The sequence below is a fragment of the Mustela nigripes genome, chromosome 4 (assembly GCF_022355385.1).
Source record: "Mustela nigripes isolate SB6536 chromosome 4, MUSNIG.SB6536, whole genome shotgun sequence".
Classification (NCBI taxonomy): Eukaryota; Metazoa; Chordata; class Mammalia; order Carnivora; family Mustelidae; genus Mustela; species Mustela nigripes.
Window position 1 is genome coordinate 184,204,106 of NC_081560.1, and position 18,658 is coordinate 184,222,763.

Below are 18,658 nucleotides of genomic sequence, written 5' to 3' on the forward strand. Positions count from 1 at the left end.
TCTAGGTAGGACTTCTGGCCTCCAGGACCGAGACAGTAACTCTCTATTATTCCAAACCACCTAGGTCTGGGCAGTCTTTACGGCAGCCCAAGGAGACTGCTAATAGCCAGGACATTCCTACCTCCTCACCGCTGTGGACACCTGCTCTTCCCATCCCCACACACACGCCAGCTCACTCCATGGGGCTCTTTTCATGACAACAGTGATAATTCCAGGCCAAAACGCATTCCTGGAAATCCAGGGTAGCGGGATCAAGGTTCTCAGACTGTTGTGCTTTGCTGTTTGCTTGCTTTGGGGACCTTGCCTTACAGGAGCGGGCGCTCAGTAGGGAGCAGAGAGGCTATCTTTAATATAAAGGAGAATCCCATGCAAGCTGGAATCGCTGGGCTCAGGATGCCTCTGCCATTCCTCTCCAGGGCAGGCGATCCATAGAGGCAGAGACTAGAGGTCACAGGGATGGCGGAGGGGATCGGGAAGTGACGACTCGATGGGCCCTGGGTGGGTTTATGGGTCCACGAGGAAATTCAGAAACTGGACAGAGCTGGTGCTTGCAACACGTCGTGAGTATGCTAAATACCACGGACCCGTATCTTTAAAGTGGTTCAATGGACATTACATGAGAATCACCTTATTTTTTTTTAAAAAAAGGGCTGCCTGCCTCATATCACTCTTTGAGGACGAGGAGGCCACCAGACGCTCATTGCCACAGCAGATCTTCCTGTACCTGCCTCAAGGCCAGCCTCGCCCCAAGGAAGTGCCCGCCACTGTGTCCCTGTGACCTCAGCCCCGACACCCCCTGCACATACGCCTGAGTGCAGACGGCCTGGGACCAAATGCAGCCCGAGAACCAACGAGCTGGCCCCTTGATGAAAACAAGTCACCTCCGCCCACAGCCCACCGGACTGTTCTTATGACAAGGTCATGCCAAGAGGAGCCAGGGGAGGGCCAGGAAGCCCCAGCAGAGCCCGTGTTGCTGGCGGGTCATTCCCGTCCCTGGAGCCGTCAAACGCAGCACTGCAGGTGGTTCCGAGGGGGGAGCAGCACATCACTCGGGCTATTTTCCTTTCACCCCATTTCCTATAATCTCCCCACACAAATGCTCTGCTGGGCTGCACACCGAAACCCGCAAGCCCTCTGCTCGCTCGGCTGACGCCACTTCTCCAGACAGTCCCGGGGCCAATGTGCAGCCTGAGTGACAGGAGGAACCCTCAGAAGAGACTTTTGTCCAGAGTGCTGATGTTTCTACAGTTCCCCAGCAGTCAACATGGGGCGCTTGCACCAAGAAGAGAAACCGAGGCTTATTGAAACTCAATAAGGGCACACTGCCCTCGGTCGCAGGGAGGACAGCGGCCACCAGCAAGGCTGGATCCCCCCAAAGTGAGCGGGCTTCCCTGGGGCTAAGGATGCCCGACACGCTTCCCTAGTTGCACTGCGAGAGCTCCTGGGCCAGCGAAGGCATCTGTCCTATCTCCAGATCCCTGGGCCCTGCCTCAGAATAGGCACATCCTATGGGTTTGATGCAGGAATGCACGAGTGAGGAATGAGTGAAGGGGTGGACGGGTGGATAGTCAGCCCGGTCAAGGGAGGCCTTCTGGTTTCTCGAAAAGTAGAGGTTTATCCCCATCAGCAGGTCCTAAGAGCAGCGCACACAGAGGACAAAACTAAACCAGGACAAAAAGGAGACATCTTCTCTCTCAACTTCCCACCATCCATGGGGGCTGCTGACCTTACAAACATACCAAATGGTCTAAGCAAGGGCAGTAGAAGAAGAAAGGAGGGGAAAGTGGGAGAAATGACATTCGTCCACACTGTGTGAGGGCACTCTGCAAGTGGCTCTTGCTGAGCCTTCGGTGGGGGGAGGGGTCTGTGCATCAGGAACAGAAGAGCCGGTGAACAATGGCAGGGAAGGAGAACAGCCTGCGTGCCTTCCAGGGGAGCAACAGAGTCCTTCTCGTGGAACTCATGGCTCTGCAAGAGCAGACTCCATCTAGCCGGGATGGGAGAAGAGCACAGAGTTCCTGGTCTCTCTCTAAAAAAGAAACAGATGTTCAAAGCAAAGAATGGGCAGAACACATGAACAGACACTTCTCCAAAGAAGACATACAAAGAACACATGAAAAAATGTTCATCATCATTAGCCATCAGGGAAATTCAAATCAAAAGCACATTGAGATAGCACCTTATACCAGTTAGAATGGCAAAAACTGACAAGGCAAGAAACAAGTGTTAGAGAGGATGTGGAGAAAGGGGAACCCTCTTACACTGTTGGTGGGAATGCAAGCTGGAGCAGCCACTTTGGAAAACAGGGCAGAGATTCCTCAAACAGTTAAAAATAGAGCTACCCTACGACCCAGCAATTACACTAGGGTATTTACCCAGAGATACAGATGTAGTGAAAAGATGGGGCAAATACACCCCAATGTTCATAGCAGAAACATCCACAGTAGCCAAACTGTGGAAGGAGCTGAGATGCCCTTCAGCAGATGAACGGATAAAGAAGATGTGGTCCATATATACAATGGAATATTACTCAGCCAGCAGAAAGGATGAACACCCACCATTTGCACCAACATGGATGGGACTGGAGGAGATTATGTTGTAAAATAAGTCAAGCAGAGAAAGACAATCATCATATGGTTTCACTTATCTGTGGAGCATAAGGAAAAGCATGGAGGACATTAGAAGGAGGAAGGGAAAAATGAAGGGGGGTACTCAGAGCGGGAGACGAACCATGAGAGACTATAGACTCCAGGAAACAAACTGAGGGTTTTGGAGCAGAGGGAGGTGAGCCCAGTGATGGGTATTAAGCAGGGTATGTGTTGCAAGGAGAACTGGGTGTTATACGCAAACAATGAATCATGGAACACTATATCAAAAACTAATGATGTACTGTGTGGTGATTAACATAAATAAATAAATAGAAAAAAGAAAAAGAGAAAAGAAACAGGTGTGTCAATCCCACTCATTCCCCTCCCCGAACCCGGAAGCCCAAGGGGCAGGAAGTCAGAGGAACACGGAGCTGGACAGGAAGTGGGAAGCCGAGGAGAGGTCTAGGCCGAGAGGGCGCGGTCTGGGCAGCATGGCAGCAGTCCGCAGATCCCCTTTGCTGGGATGACCAGGAGCCTTAGGGACAGAAATGCTGACTGTCAGGTCTGTGTGGTTCCATGTTACATGCAGCAAAGCCCCATTTTTATCCCCAAACCTCAGCAGGGAGCCCTCACGTGGATCAGCATCTGAGGAGGCTGCTGCTCTCGAATCCAGGGGGGAGGGGGATGATGGCGTGAGCTGACCAGGAGCAGCACTGAGAGAAGGCACGGGAAGCAGGAGGCAGAAGGCAACCCCCTGGCAAGGGCAGGAGACCCCGCCAGCTAGCCCCAGAAGAACTGGGGGGCAGGTGAGGCAGGGAGACTCAGGTCCTTCCATAGGTACACGGGGAGGGCTTGGGTCATCTCACGGGGATGTTTTAGGAAGGGGCAATGCAGGAGCGGAAGGACGTGGTCCCGGTTCCACAGGGAAGCTCGTGTCTCCGCTTCAGACGTGAGAAAAGCGAGGCGTGGAGTTCTCCCACAAGCGGCACAAGACCACAGGTGCGGGGGTGATCGCAGGCCGTGAACCTGACCGCACCAGGAACGCATGCCCTTTCTGTCCACCCAGCTTCCCTGAACGGGACATGAATTCTTCTCTCTCTTTTTTTTTTCAGGTCACACAAGGCCCAGGCAAGCAGTAACAACGAAGGCAGCCCATGGCTGGGTCACAGCCCTTCCTGTGAGCGCTTCTAGTTTCATCCCGAAGAGGCTGAACATGTCGCCCTTAGCAAAACAAGACAAAAAAAGGGCCACAGCAACTTCATGTTCCCACGTCTGTCTTTTCAAAAGCCAGGCCAGGGCCCAAAATAATGACCAATGCCAGGGCAAGGAGGTACTCAGCCTGTGGCCTTCGTGAAGAAAAGCAGCAAAGCAATTAGACTGACGACGTCTCCTGCAGCTCTGCTGACCCAGCGGAGCCGGTCCGTCCCCTGATTTCTCCGTAGTGATGAGAGCGGGGAGGGGCTGGCTGAACCAGGTCATCAAGACGGGTGGTGGTCTCACGACTGGAATGTGTTCTCAGGGACTTGTGCCTGGGAGGGCTTGGGCACGAGGGAAAGGGAAGGAGGGGCAGTGTGTCCAGAGGTCCTGGCCCACGCACGAGAATGATGGTGGGACATCCGCCCTTAGCAGCTCCTCTGTGTTGGAGGGAAAAGAGCTCCTGAACCCAGACCTCCTCACGGCTCCTCCCAAGGGCTTGAGCTAACTCCAAGCTAACCCCAGCCCTGTGCAGATCGAGAGGCAGTTGCTCATATCCGGTGGGAGGGAAGAGTAGCGCTTTCCCCTGGAAGGCTGAACTCACACCTTCACAGCACCAGGGCTCACACAGGGCCATCCTGGCCCTGAAAGTCACTTCCTAGGCCCCTAGGCGTGCTCCTATCACCCTAAGGGAAATCGTATGCAGAGCAACAGGGCCCTTTCCAGAAATAGATAGCACACGTGGCAGTATTGTTTACAACAGCAAAAGAGCTGAGGACCACCAACTCTGTGACCTTGCAGTCGGCCAGCAAGCATCTTAACTTGAACAACTCATTATTAAGGAAGCCCTCCCCAGTTTCTGATATGTATAGATCTTTAACACATGCTCATCCAAAATGGGCGAGTCCACTCAAATGTGGGGAAAACAACTTCTTTTTACTTTTACTTATTTATTTTAGAGAAAGAGAGAGCACAAGGGCAGGGGGGAAGGGTTAGAGAGAGAGAGAATCTCAAGCAGACTCCGCGCTGAGTGTGAACTCAACTTGGGGCTTGATCCCAGGACCCTGAGGTCATGACCGGAGCTGAAATTAAGAGTCGGCCCGACTTTTCTTTCTTTCTTCTTCTTCTTCTCCTTCTTTTTTTTTTTTTTTTACTTTTAAATAATGAACAACCGAGAAGGTATTATGTTAAGTGAAATAAGTCAGACTGAGAAAGACAAGTACTATATGATTTCACTCCCATGTGGAATTTTGGAAAAACAAATGTATAAACAAGCAAATGAAAAGCAGAATCAGATCTGTAAGTACAGAGAACAAACTGGGGGTTGCCCGCGGGCGGGGACAGTGCGGGGACAGTGCGGGGACAGCGCGGGGACTGGGGGTGAGGCAAACGTGGATGAAGGGGAGCGGGAGGTCCAGGCTTACGGTTATGGAATGACTAAGTCACGGGAATGAAAAGCACAGCACAGGGAAGACAGTGTCTGATCCTGTAACCACATTTACGGTGACAGACGGGAGCGACACTAGGGGTGAGCACAGCGTAATCACCATGCTGTACGCCTGAAACTCCTGTAACATTGTGTATCAACTATGCTCCAATAGACAAATTGGGGGGGAGAAAAAGAATAATAAAATAATTTTTGAATTAAAAAAATTTTAATTGTGGTCCGATACATGTCTGATTTACCATCCTAACTTTATGAGTACAGTTGACTAGTGTTAAGTATATCCACATTGTCGTGAGACAGATCTCTAGAACCTTCTAATCTTGCAAAACTGAAACTGTAACCATAAACAACACTCCATTTTCTTTTCCTTTTGAGCTTTAAAAATCCTATTAATAGACAATGGCATGCAGTAATTCGTTTTCCAGTTCAAACATTTCTGGACACATTACTCACAAAAGCTTGAAAAGACTCAGCACCTTCCTCTGCCCTGACCGGAGAGTTCTCAGGAAGATGGGAGGCACGGAGCAAAGAGAGCAGAAGCAAAGGTAAATGAATTTTTCATAAACAAGAGTTCCCGGAAAAACAGACTCTGGGAGATTGCATTTAGACCACAAGGTCACCTTGGGATTGAGCGGCTGAGTTGGCTGGGTCATCTCTGTCTTTGGCCTCATTACCTCCTACAAAGGGCCTGTGCCCTCAGCAGGGCGATGAGCAAGGTTCACTTACCCACATGGACGTGGGGGCCCCTGGGCTGCCCCAGTCCCTCAAATGTGACTGCCACCAGGAGGCACGGACAAAGGCCAGCTCCCCTCTAGGCAGACTGCTATGTAACTTCTAGAAGAGAGATGGCCCTAAATGTTTGGTGTTGGAAATAAAGCCAGTCCAAGTCTGTCCTCGCCACCAACCAAGAATTAATGCTGTAACTCTGCCTTTGTGTTTAATTACCCCCAAGGACCTATCTTCAAACACACACACACAACCAAGAATAACTTCACAGGGAAATAATTGCTTCATGAGACTCTGTCACAGGCTGCCCTTTGCCCTTTACCAACAATGGATGAGTTCCTGCTGCAGAGAGAAACCACAGCGCTGCTCTTTCAAGCAAGCAGACAGAGGCTGTGATGAGCGACACAGGAATCCAGGCCTCCTGGCCTGGCACAAAGCGGGCCTCTCAGACACCCGCCTGCGTCTCAGTCTGCAGACTCTCCACGCTCTGGAAAGCCCAGCAGGCCCTGGGTGGCAGCAGGTGGGACCTGAGTGACCACTGCAGGACCAACCAGCCACAAAAGGAGGCCCGGGTCCTAGATCAGGCTGGCTTACAACAGCCTCTAGGGCTCGGCCTTGAAACACACATGTCCTTTGCACCAGCGACCCTATTTATCATAATCTCACGTAAGTACTCATCCTGTGCTTGAATAATCCTACAATTCACACAGTAATTATGGACTCACACGGCGACATGGAAACAAAGACGTTCCTCGTGTGGTTCTTTATTGAACCAAAATATTGGAAACAACTGAACTTCCTACGGTAAGGCAATTACAAACAGGATTTTTGTCTATAGACTAGATAAATGCATCCACAAGACAGATGGTCTCTAATAGTTTTAATGACATTAAAAAAAAGTTTTGTAAGCTAGTAAGTCCAAATATATAACAAAGAATCTGTCTTGTGTGAGTGTGAGTAGGTAGGCAGATAGACCCATCTTTCTCACCAATACAGAGTTTGCGTTCTAAAAATTCGTACTTGGCAAAGCAAGAACTTGGATATTATGGGATTGAGAGAAAAGCAATAAATGACATTAAACATGCTTTGAAAATCAATAAATATAAGTCCACAGTGGGGGAGGGGGGCCGAATGGCTACAGAAATAGCTGTTGGCTATCTTGGCTCCTGAGAGCATCAGAGCCGATGATAACCCTCCCCAAGTCTGGGCAAACCCCAGAAGTAGCAAAGCCTCCCTCTCCCACTAGACGAGGGCAGTAAGGAAAACCATATAACCCGAAGTCGTGTTGCTTGTTCCCTAGGGACAGACCTCAGGTGCACAGGGATGGAGGAATTCCTATAGGCCTTAATGAAGAGCCTTAGGAATGTGCTAGGAGCTAGCTTCCTGCCCTGCAGATGGCGGGGGTCATCTACAGGCTCCATATGGGCACAAACTCCCAAGCTCTGAAAGGCTAGACCAAGCCAGCCATGAGCCAGGCCACATCAGCCTGTCCAGAGAAAATACCAGCAGGGCTCCAGAGGACACACTGTGACTTCAAGTCCCCTTCTTCCTGGCACCCTGAGATCACACCCAGATAGCATCAAGTGAAAATAGGCCGCGGGAGATAAAGAGGCATTTACCCAAAGACACAGGCACCTAAGCAAAGTGACTTAGAGAGAGACTGTGTACATGGTCACATTTAAAATTAATTTTGGCTACCTCCTCTACTCCAAGTAGTGGGAGCACTCAGGGACAATTAAATATGCTATGAAAAATTTTCTCTAATTTTTTTTTCTTTGCTTGCTTCGGAGTGGTAGTGTTGAGTGAATTTTCAGCCATGAAACGTGCACCATTCCCGGCAGACACAAGCACAGCTGGCACATCACTTTGCTACTCCTCAAATAAGCATGGCGTTTCTGGGTGAGATGAGGGGAGATTGTTATTTATTTTCCTTCTGCTTAGCTAGGTTTTCAAAATATTCTGCAATAGACTTAGTATTTTTTTTTTAACATGAGAATAATATTGCTTGGTTTGTTTTCGGTCACCTTGGCTAGGCACCTGTTCTCCATCAGCAACCCCCCACCCGACTCCAGCAGCAAGTCAGGAAGGGCAGGCTCACCCGGCAGGGGGCAGCCGAGGATCTCCAGCCTCATACAGATGCTCCCGTTGTCGAACCAGGACTGCGGATTGACGCGGATGTAGCGGGCCACCATGGGGACGGGCAGCTCGTTGAGGACAGGGATCTCCTTCTCACTGTTTCCTTCAAATATCTACTATGCACAAGGGGGGGGAAAGCCAAATCTCTTAGAGCTCGATTATCAAGGGACAAAAGGGAAATTCACTCATTCCATAAGGTTTCACTAAGGAACCCCCAGTGTTGGGGGGGCATTCGGGGTGGTGAAGAGAAATGGATCAGGCATGGACCCTGCCCTCAGGAAGCCCCCATCTTCTGGGGTAGTGGAGAGAGGAGGAGGAGGGAATATTTTGATAATCTGGGTGAAATCTACGAGTGTCCTGGGACGGCCACGGAGCTTTGGGATTTCCGAAGAAGGAAAGGACCAGGCAGACCTTCAGGGAGCAGGTGGCGTTTGAACTGGCCTTTAGACCTGTGGGGTGGGGGACTCTAGAGAAAAGCAGAGGGAATGACTGGAGAAGCCCAGAGGTGGGCTTCAGAAGGAGCAGAGCAGCAGGCCCACACTTCTGGGATGTAGGAGGAATGTGTGCAGGGGGTAAGAGAGAAAGAAGGTTGAAACCGAAGGTGCCGTCAGATTAGGGAAGACTCTGGATGCCACAGGAGGATGGATGTGCTTGAGAACCTGAGCCAGAGGCTGACGTGATCAGAACCGGCTAATCTGGAGCAAATCATGAAGCGGAAAGATGGATTATTAAAGAAAGCTGGAAAACTCTTGCAACCGAGCAGCTATGAGGGGCGCAGGCACACTGGCTGTGCTGCATGTCCCCCACATGACCTGTGGATTGTGGAAGAAGCTGCATCCCAGCAGCTCAGAATTTCACATGAGCGCTACATGGGCCACTTGGGCACTGATCTTCAGGGCACGGAAGCCGGGAGGCGGGGGGGAGGTGGACAAGGGATGAGCACATTATCCATCGTCGGTTTGAGTTGACACAGTATCAGCAGATACGGAGGGGGGCACACATCACCTCTCTTTGCAGAGACCTGTGCAGCCCCACACCAAGGGCATGGACAGAGGGAACATGAAACTCACCATGTCTCCAGATCCGTTCTTAACAGTGACCCACGTATGGCTGTCATTGCTCACCATGACCTTGAAAGAGGTCACCCAGTCACTCCTACGAGAAAATAAAACATCACTGGAACTACATATTTTAAAATATTCAGCTCTGGGGAGCCTGGGTGGGGCTGTCAGTTGAGGATCTGACTCTTGGTTTTGGTTCAGGTCAGGATCTTGGGGTCACGGGATCAAGCCACGCTCAGTGCAGAATCTGCTTAAGACTCTCTCTCTCTCTCCCACCCATCCTGTCCCCAGTCCCCACCTCAAAAATATAAATAAATCAATCAATCTTTACAATGTTCCCCTCTTCTACGCAGAGGTGCAGCGATAAGGAAGATCCAGTGGAACCCTGAACCACACGGGTCCGCGCATACGTGGATTTTCTTTGATAAATACAGGCCAGTACTGTCAGCGTATTTTCTCTCCTTAAGATTTTCTCACATTTTCTTTTCTCTGCTTACTTTGCTGTAAGAACACAGTACAGAATACACATGTAAAATGTGTATTCATGGACCGTTGTGCTAACAGTAAGGCTCCCTTCTGGCCAACAGGAGGCTACTGGTAACTGTTTTTTTGGAGAGTCAAAAGTTAGACACAGATTTCCAACCGTATAGGGTGTCGGCACCCCTAACCCCTGCATTGTTCAAGGCTCAACAGTCGGCCCAGCAGGGGAAAACACTGGGTCACAGCCTGGCCCCACTGCTCAGTCTCCCCATGGCCCCGGCCACTTGACTGACCTATGTATGCCACTGCTGACTCACCATTAAGAGGAGGACCCTAAAAGCACCGAGCTCAGAAGATTAACGTGAGCCCTTGACGGTTCAGTATTCCTAAACCCCTCAGACAGTACATGGTCCCAAGCCAGCCCTGCATGCTGGTCACACAGAGACCCATGGACGTTGGTGTATTTCTTTCTCCTGAGCATCTACCTCTCATGCGGTAGAAGAGTTCCACGTGGAAAACTAACCTCGGTAAAAATTGCAAGTCGGTCTAGAAATTTCCTTGGGAAAATGATTTGGGAACATAACAAACTCGATGGCACCAACCACAAAAATAACAGCTTGACTGTCTGAGAGACACTGGGCTCCTCCTCGGCTGTCACAGCCGGGAAGACAATCCCCCCACCCCCGGCGATAAGCCAGTGCTCGCTGGGCCCAACGCCAGAACCGCCATCAAGTTCCGCTGCACAGAAATCAGAGGTGACAACAGCCAGAGTGGGCTTCCCAGGGTGGGGGGTCAATCTGCTAGGCCACGCCCCAAAACCACCTTCATGCGGAAGACACATTTTTGTCCCTCAGACTCAGCTGTGTATAACATTAACTGGTAGCAAATATAGATTTTCTCAGAGCATCATTTTTTCTTTTTTAAATTTTTAAAACACTGGAACGAAACACCAATTCAGCAATCCTTAGAACATTCTGCCAGCTGAAGCACTTGGAGTCCTTTTCCTACTGTGACATTTCCTTGGATTCTGGATGCAGATCTACCCCATGCGGTTCTGGGTTTCTGAATCAGCACGGCCTAGTAAGTTTCATTTAGGAAGATGGGCTGCTTGTCTTCACGCGGGCTCATCGGACGGACTTGTGAAAATTCCTCCTAGGTGCTTCTACAGGTGCTTGGAAACAAACCCTCCCCTCGAGGCCTCTCCCTTCTCTCTTCCCCACCAGCTCTGTCTGAAGACCCGCCAGATGCTGGAAGTGATCGAACAGCGGGCTCCCCCGGGGGGAGGGTGAAGGCGGAGCCCATGCCTGCAGACCGACAGGCAGCAGGCGTGTCTTGTGCAAGGGACCCAGGCACAGTGTGTGTCCTCTGCACGGTGAATATGCTCACCCCAAATACCAACCTGGGTCCCACATTCAAATAATCTCTAAGGACCTTGCAAACGCAGTCCCTTTTGCAGTCTGTCTGTCTGTCTGCTGCTAACGCCCCAGAGTGATCTGGGAAGGCTGCCGAGGCGAGAGGCACGTCCCACCTATAGAGATGGAGGCAATGGCCTTGAGAAGCCTCTCCGTCAAGAAAAACACACACACAGTAAGAGAGGGGCAGAAAGGAAAAATAAAATAAGCAGTCCAAAGAAAGGGGGAGGAAAAAAACAACGAAGAAATGAAAACCAAATAATTTCTCAAACTTAAAACAAATGTGGGCAAATCTACTACTTAGGTTTGAAGGGCAATTAATTGTTTATGTGGTTCTGACCTCCCCTCCGGACGGCAGACCCCTGCTCCTTGCTATGCCTGCCTGACCTCTCCCCACTTCTCGGGTCGCAGCAACATCTCAGATTTACCCCACCCCAGTGGATGGGTGCATGGCTCCTGCTCTGCAGCCTGACCTGGGCCAGGCCCAGCTCCTGCCTCAAAAGAACTACTAGCATCCCCCCAGGGAAACCAAAATCCTAGGGTCTTCTATGGTACCCCAATTTCCCCGCACCCCCCCCATGCCTCCATTGAGACCATCATCAAATTTTGTCAATGTCACCTCTCACATATTTCTGGAATCTACCCAACTCTCTCCATTTTCATAGCCCATTCTCTCTAGCCAGGACTGCTGCAGCTCCCTCTGATTGGTCTCCTGGCATTTAAGCTGCCTCCCAATCTATCCTGCAGGTAAACACTGGTTTTCTACTGAACTATTACCATGTCACCACCTGCCTGAAATACCACCCTTCTCTGGTAGTAAGACCAAAATCCTCATCACAGTATATAAGACTCTTGCTTATACCTTTTGTTTTCTGGGCTCTCTCTTTCCATTCCTGATAACGATTATACTTTCTTGCCTCAGGGCCTTTGCATATACTATTTTCATCTTCCCCCTCACCCTTACTGTCTGCCTCTAAATCATTCAGCCCTCAAACCTTATCAGATAAGGCAGGCTTAATTCTCCAATCTGGCCAATTTCTTATCTTATATGTTCCTTCCTTTCATAGTTTAATTCCACTTATAATTTTATACCCCTTTCTAGAATTATCTGATAGTGTGTTTATCTCCCACTGGAGTATAAACATCTCATAGTTGGAGGAAGAAGAGATCATCATACTTTGGAGGATGCAGAAGGAAGCGGGCATTCCTGGAGGGCAGAGTGAAGGACAAATGGGGCTGGGTGGGCTTTGCAGACCATTTGGGGAGGGTGGAAACTCCTCTGCCAAGCAATAGGGGGCTGGACCTATTGTAGTCCATGGTCAAAAGTACCTCAAGACCAATTAGAAAGTCTCCTCCATTTCCAAAATTTCTACCTTAACAGAACATTTAGAAACCAGAGAAGACCTTGGTGTTTCCCATTTCCTGTATGAATCTGACTCCTTTCTACCCCCTTTCTACTGCTCCCGCTGAAATGAAAGTGAGGGCAGAGGTCCCTGTGCCCTGGGCTTACGGATAAACAGCCTTTGTTCATTTTGACTCAGGCTTAGTTTGTCTTTGGTAATTCATACTATTGCCCATATTATAATTTTTTCACTTTTTTAAAAAGAGATTTTATTTATTTGATGGAGGGAGAGAGACAGCCACAGAGGGAATATAAGCAGGGGGAGTGGGAGAGGGAGAAGCAGGCTTCCCACAGAGGAGGGAGCCCAACACGGGACTCGATCCCGGGACACTGGGAACATGACCTGAGCCAAAGGTAGACGATTAATGATTGAGCCACCCAGGCACCCCGATTTATTTCTTTCTCATTGCTGTTGCAAAAGGGCTCAGTGTACACTCATTTTTCCATAGTCACTGTTTCAGAGTTCTAAGAAGACATCCTCATACTTGTCTCAGAGTTCTCAAAACACATGAACATCTCTACTCATTTTTCACACTTACTGTCTTTGGGTTGCAATATAGTTGCTGCAGCCCCATTATCATGTCCATATTCAGAAGTCACTGGATAAAGTCTTTTGATTTCTATCAAACTACCCTCTAGTGATGTAACGACAATGTGCAATTCCTGTTGTTTGGGGCTTTTTTTCTCACATTATAAAAACTTATAGTTCTTGAAATGAGTCCGTGCACACAAACTTTGGACCCACTGCGGAAGCTCCAAGCGGATGCTATAGCATATGCCCTGGGGCCCCTCACTGCAAGGGGCCTAGCTATACTATACCATAGTTTTGTTTTTTTCTTTTACAGATTTTTTTGCAGATTAAGGAAGGCATTACTTATTCCTAGTTTAAAAGGATTTTTTTTTCTTTTAAACAAAAGTGACTACAGAATTTTCTGAGATGCCTTTTCTGCATGTATTAGAGTGTTCTTGTGATTTTTCTCTTCGGTCCTGTTTAAGTTGTGAATTACAGTGGTTAGTTACAATTGTGGCTAAACCACCCTTCTATTTCTGGAATAAATCCCATTTTGTGGTGAGACATAATCTTTCTTACATACTGCTGGACTCAGTTTAGTGATAGATTGCTTAGCATTTCTTGTACCTATGCTCATGAAAAAAAATTTCCATAATTTTGCTTTTTGTAATGTTTTCATCAGATTTTGATATCAAGGTTATGCAACCCCATAGCTGGGAAATGACTCTCTGTTTCCATCCTCTGTTTTTTTTGGTTTTTTTTTTAAATGCCATTTCTTTCTTAAATGTTTGGAAGAATTCAATCAAACTTTTTGAAATTCAGGTTTTGGGGGGACAATATTTATGAATGAACTGATATTTTTAGTAGATATTAGACTACCCTGATATTCTATTTCTTCTTCTGTCAGTTTTAGTAACTTGAGCTTTTTGAAGAATTATCACATTTTGACTATTTTCAATGTTACTGACATAATCTATTCTCAGTATTACTTTATTGTCTTGCTAATGTCTGCAGTATTTTTAGTGATGTTCCCTTTTACAATTTTGATATTGATAGTTGATTTTTTTTTTCTATTTTCGTAATCAGCTAAGAGTTTGTCATTTTATTGACCTTTTCAAAGAGTCAACTTTTGGCTTTGTTTACCCTCTCTATTATTTGTTTCCTATAGAAACCATATAAAACCATATGTGTCTCCTGTTAGGAACCATATGACCCATGTGAAACTATCATTTTTACAAATCAAAGTAGTTGACAACTAGCAATTTCCTAAGGTATAAACTAGTATTTTATTAATTTCTACTCTTTACTGTTTTCTTCTTGGCACATTCTTTAGGTTGGATTTGCTGTTCACTTTGTATAGTTCCTTGAGACGATTAATTTTCCATCTTAAATCCTAATATATGTATTTAAGGTTAGAGTTCTTTCTGGCCACTGCTTTAGCTACATGCCATAATTTTTATATGTCATATCTTCATTATCATTTCGTTCAAAATATTAATTCCAGTTGTGATTTCTCCTTTAACCATGGACTATTTAGGAGTATAATTTAATTTCCAGGTGTGGGACTTTTCCAGTTATCTTTTAATTACTGATATCTAGTTTAACTCCTTCATGGACAGAGAACAAACTTTGAATCATGTCAATCATTTGACATTTGCTGAGACATCCTTATGGCCTAGCATATGGTCAGTTTGGGCAAATGTCCCATGTGCACTTAAAACAAATGTCATTTCTGTAATTATGGCGTGCAGTGTTCCACATATAAAATTTTGATCAGATGTACTAATCGTGTTATTCACATCTTCTGTATACTTACTGTGTCTGTGTCTGCTTATTCTATTGGTTATGGAAAGAGGTGCATAAAAGAATATCAATCTTACCGTGAATTTATCTGTTTCTCCTTCTAGTTCTCTAAACCTTTCCCATAAATATATAAAAAATTAAGCTATGCCATTGAGTGCATACAGATTTAAGACTGTCACATTGTACTAATAGATTGACTCTTTTATGATTAAAAAAATTTCCCTTTTTTATTTCTGTCAGTGTTTCTTGCCTTAAAGTCAACTTTGTCTACTATTAGGAGAGCTACCTGTTTTATTTCTGGTGAGGGTATATGTATTTCTTTCCATTCCTTTACATTTAATATTCTGTCTCCTTAAATTTAAACTATGTCTCCTGTAAACAGCATGTAGCTCAGTTTTATGAGGTTTCTTCTTTAAGTACAATGTGATCATATTATTCCTCTCCTGGAGATTGTAGTTCATTTAGAGGTAATGTTATATTTGGATTTATATCTACCATCTTACGATTTGTTTTCTTTTAGACCCATCTGTTACATTTCCCTTTATTTTTTTTTTTTGCATTTTTATTTGGTAATATTATATTAATATTCTTATTTTTCTATTTTCTCCTTATTAACTTAATAGCTTTATACTCGCATTATTCTTTTCATAATTACCTTAAATATTTCAATATGCAACCTTAAGTCACTAGTCTTACTCAAATTATAATTTTACCACTGCCATGGTAATATTAGAACCATCTAACACTTTATGTCCATTTATCTCTCTATCTTTTGCATTATTTTGGAACTCAATTTTAATTTTTAATTCTCTATATATCTTAATGTTAATATTTATATTAATTATATCTATAGTTAATACTTAATTCATTTTTATTCTATATATTTTTTAAATTTTTTAATAAATTACTATCATTTCAAGAGCGTCTGGGTGGCGCAGTCAGCTAAGTGTCTGCCTTCAGCTTAGGTCATGATTCCAGGGTCCTGAGATCAAGCCCCGCATTGGGCTCCCTGCTCAGTGGGGGGTCTGCTTCTCCCTCTCCACCCCACCTCCTGCTTGTGTTCTCTCGAGCTCTCTCTAGCTCAAATAAATAAATAAAGTTTTTAAAAAATTACTGTTATTTCATTTAGTCTACTTATTTATCATTTCTGGTACCCTTTGTTTTAAGATTTTATTTATTTGGGGAGATGGAGAGGGAGAAAGAATCTGGAGCAGAATCCATGCCAAGCACGGAGCCCAGTATGGGGCTCAAACCCACAACCCTGAGATCATGACCTGAGCTGAAACCGACAGTCTGAAGTTTAACTGACTGAGCCACACAGGCACCCCACCCTTTCTGGTATTCCTCATTTATTTTTGCATTTCCATATTTCCATCTGGATCATTTTCTTTCTGCTTGAAGAACTCCCTTAGATACTTATTTTAAATCAGGTATGTTGGCAATAAATGTTTGCAGTCCTTACTGTCTGAACATGGCTTTGTTTCATCTTCATTTCTGAATGATATTTTTGCTGGCAATTCTAGGTTGACATTTTTTTTCTTTCAGAACATGAAACATTTGACTAGACAGGCTTCTGAGGCATTTTTTCATTTACACACACACACCTGGAAGCTACTGTCATGGCACTTGGTAAATGTACAATAAGAGTATGAGCAGAGACATGGGTGCTAAGCATTGTAGCTCAAATCCCACTTTGTCACCGACTAACTCTATAAAACTGACAAACTGGGGTGCCTGTGAGGCTCAATGGGTTGAGACTCTGCCTTCAGTTCAGGTCATGATCTCAGGGTCCTGGGATCAAGTCCTGCATTGGGCTCTCTGCTCAGCAGGGAGACTGCTTCTCCCTATGCCTGCTGCTCCCCCTGCTTGTGCTCAATCTCTCTCTCTCTCTCAAATAAATAAATAAAACCTTTTTTTAAAATGTGTTGTCCTGGATGGGGTTTTGGAAAAGAAAAAAAAGCATTAGGGAAATCTGGCATTTTAGTGAGTAACATTAAGCAGGTGCTGGTTAATAATAAGTGAACCAGGCACTTTAGTTAATAATCATGTTTCAAAACTATTTTATTAATCATAGCAACCAGACTGTACTCATTTAAAACGTTAATAGTAGGAGACGCCTGGGTGGCTCAGTGGGTTAAGCCTCTGCCTTCAGCTCAGGTCACGAACTCAGGGTCCTGGGATAAAGTCCTGCATCGGGCTCTCTGCTCAGCGGGGAGCCTGCTTCCCCCTCTCTCTGCCTGCCTCTCTGCCTACTTGTGATCTCTCTCTCTCTGTGTCAAATAGATAAATAAAATCTTAAAAAACAAAAACAAAACAACTGACAAACTGCCAAACCTTCTGAAAATAATAAGGATACCTACAAGGAGGTTACATGTTAATTTATAGATTGAGAGTTGTACTCGTATAGTGGTTAAAACCCCAGGCTTGGAGGCCAAGAAGTCCAAAGTACAATCCTAGCTCTTCCACTTACTGGCTGTGACTTGTATGAGGGCTGCGTGACCCCAAGCTCCAGCTGTGGGACAAGACACCAACTTTATGTCTTTGTACAGTAAATCCAGACGTGAATGAGGTAACGCATGTGCGGTCTGAGCAGAGTGCTGGAACACTGTAATCGATCTGCACACCTATGCTCTTAAGAAGAAGGACACTATCCCAGTGAAGACAATGTCCAGCGCTATACAATGTACAGGACTGCAGCTGAACATGAACAAATTCAGGTGCTCCTCCAGACGCTTCCAGGAAGTGACCATGCCTCCAGCTTAACCCTTTGTACCCCAGTCAGTAATGGTAACCATCTGACACAGCCATAAATAAATTAAGAATCATATCTTAATTAAAATTAAGAAAGTTGATAATCCAGGATGACAGAAAAGGTATTTGTGCCAATCAGTACTGCTGTAGGAGGACTGAGTTTTGCTGGAAAGTTCTATCCACACGAAAACATGGAATGTGTTAAGTCCTGCTCCTCGCCCTGCAGCTCCTGTAGGATAGATAGCACGCAAGCCTCGGAAAAAAAAAAAAAAAAAAGGTGAATTATAGATGATCTCTTTACTCAAGAGCTGTAGAGGTTAATGAGGAGATGGGGAGGTAAGCTGCAAATTTCGAAAAGAATATGATGAAGCATGATGATGAGGCCACTGGCAGAGCGTAGAGCAGAAGGGTGTGCGGCTCAGAGGAATGAAGGAGGGGGGCAGGCTAGCGAGTGCTGCCGACCCCCCCACTGACACAAAAGCTGTGTATTTTATTTTGTTACAACCGCATCCACTGTTATTACAGAGCCCTCTTCGAAGCTCTTGGAGCTGTAATGGCCATGTTTCCTGCTCTCTCAATCCTTGGGGAAGGTTTGAAATCCGCAGCACTTTGTGGCTTTTTTCCACTTGCCTCAGATTCTTCCACCTCACAAAACCACCTTGACATTTAATTCTCTGTGACTGGAGATTTCAACTCAAAGCAATACAACCCAAGTAAAGAAGCATTTGTATCAAAGACTTCCTGACTGCAGAAAGAGGGAGGAGATGCTCCTCTGGGCACCAGCCAGCTCCCTCACTTCAAACAAACAAACAAACAAACATATAAATAAATAAATACCAAACCAAAACAAAAAGCAAAAACCCTAATCTTTTATGAGATTACTACACTCTATACCAATTCAGCCCACCTTCAGATCAGGAAAATAAAGAAGACGGGGCATGGGGGGGGGGGCGCTATAAAAAAAAATTGGGACACATTCAGATATTTTACTACCTGACAGTGCTTTGTTTTAAATAAAAACTGAGAACGCCTGCCACCAACAAAATGGCAGACTAAATGCTTGCTAAGCCGTCTGCTACAATGCAGCTGGATCCTGGTTACGCACAAAACAAAGGAATGTTTTTTTTTTTTTTTTTTTTTTTTTTAA

The 18,658-nt window shown here is 46.0% G+C and overlaps 1 protein-coding gene across 1 annotated transcript in view; it reads right to left on the bottom strand.

Moving 5' to 3' along the window:
- CPXM2 (carboxypeptidase X, M14 family member 2) overlaps window positions 1–18,658 on the bottom strand; it is a 136,126-nt gene that overhangs the window by 42,903 nt on the left and 74,565 nt on the right. The window contains exons 5-6 of the mRNA XM_059398759.1: window positions 9,162–9,246; window positions 8,054–8,204 (exon numbers count right to left, since the gene is read on the bottom strand). Of these exons, the coding sequence (XP_059254742.1) occupies window positions 8,054–8,204; window positions 9,162–9,246 (236 nt within the window). The remainder of the gene's footprint in view (window positions 1–8,053; window positions 8,205–9,161; window positions 9,247–18,658) is intronic.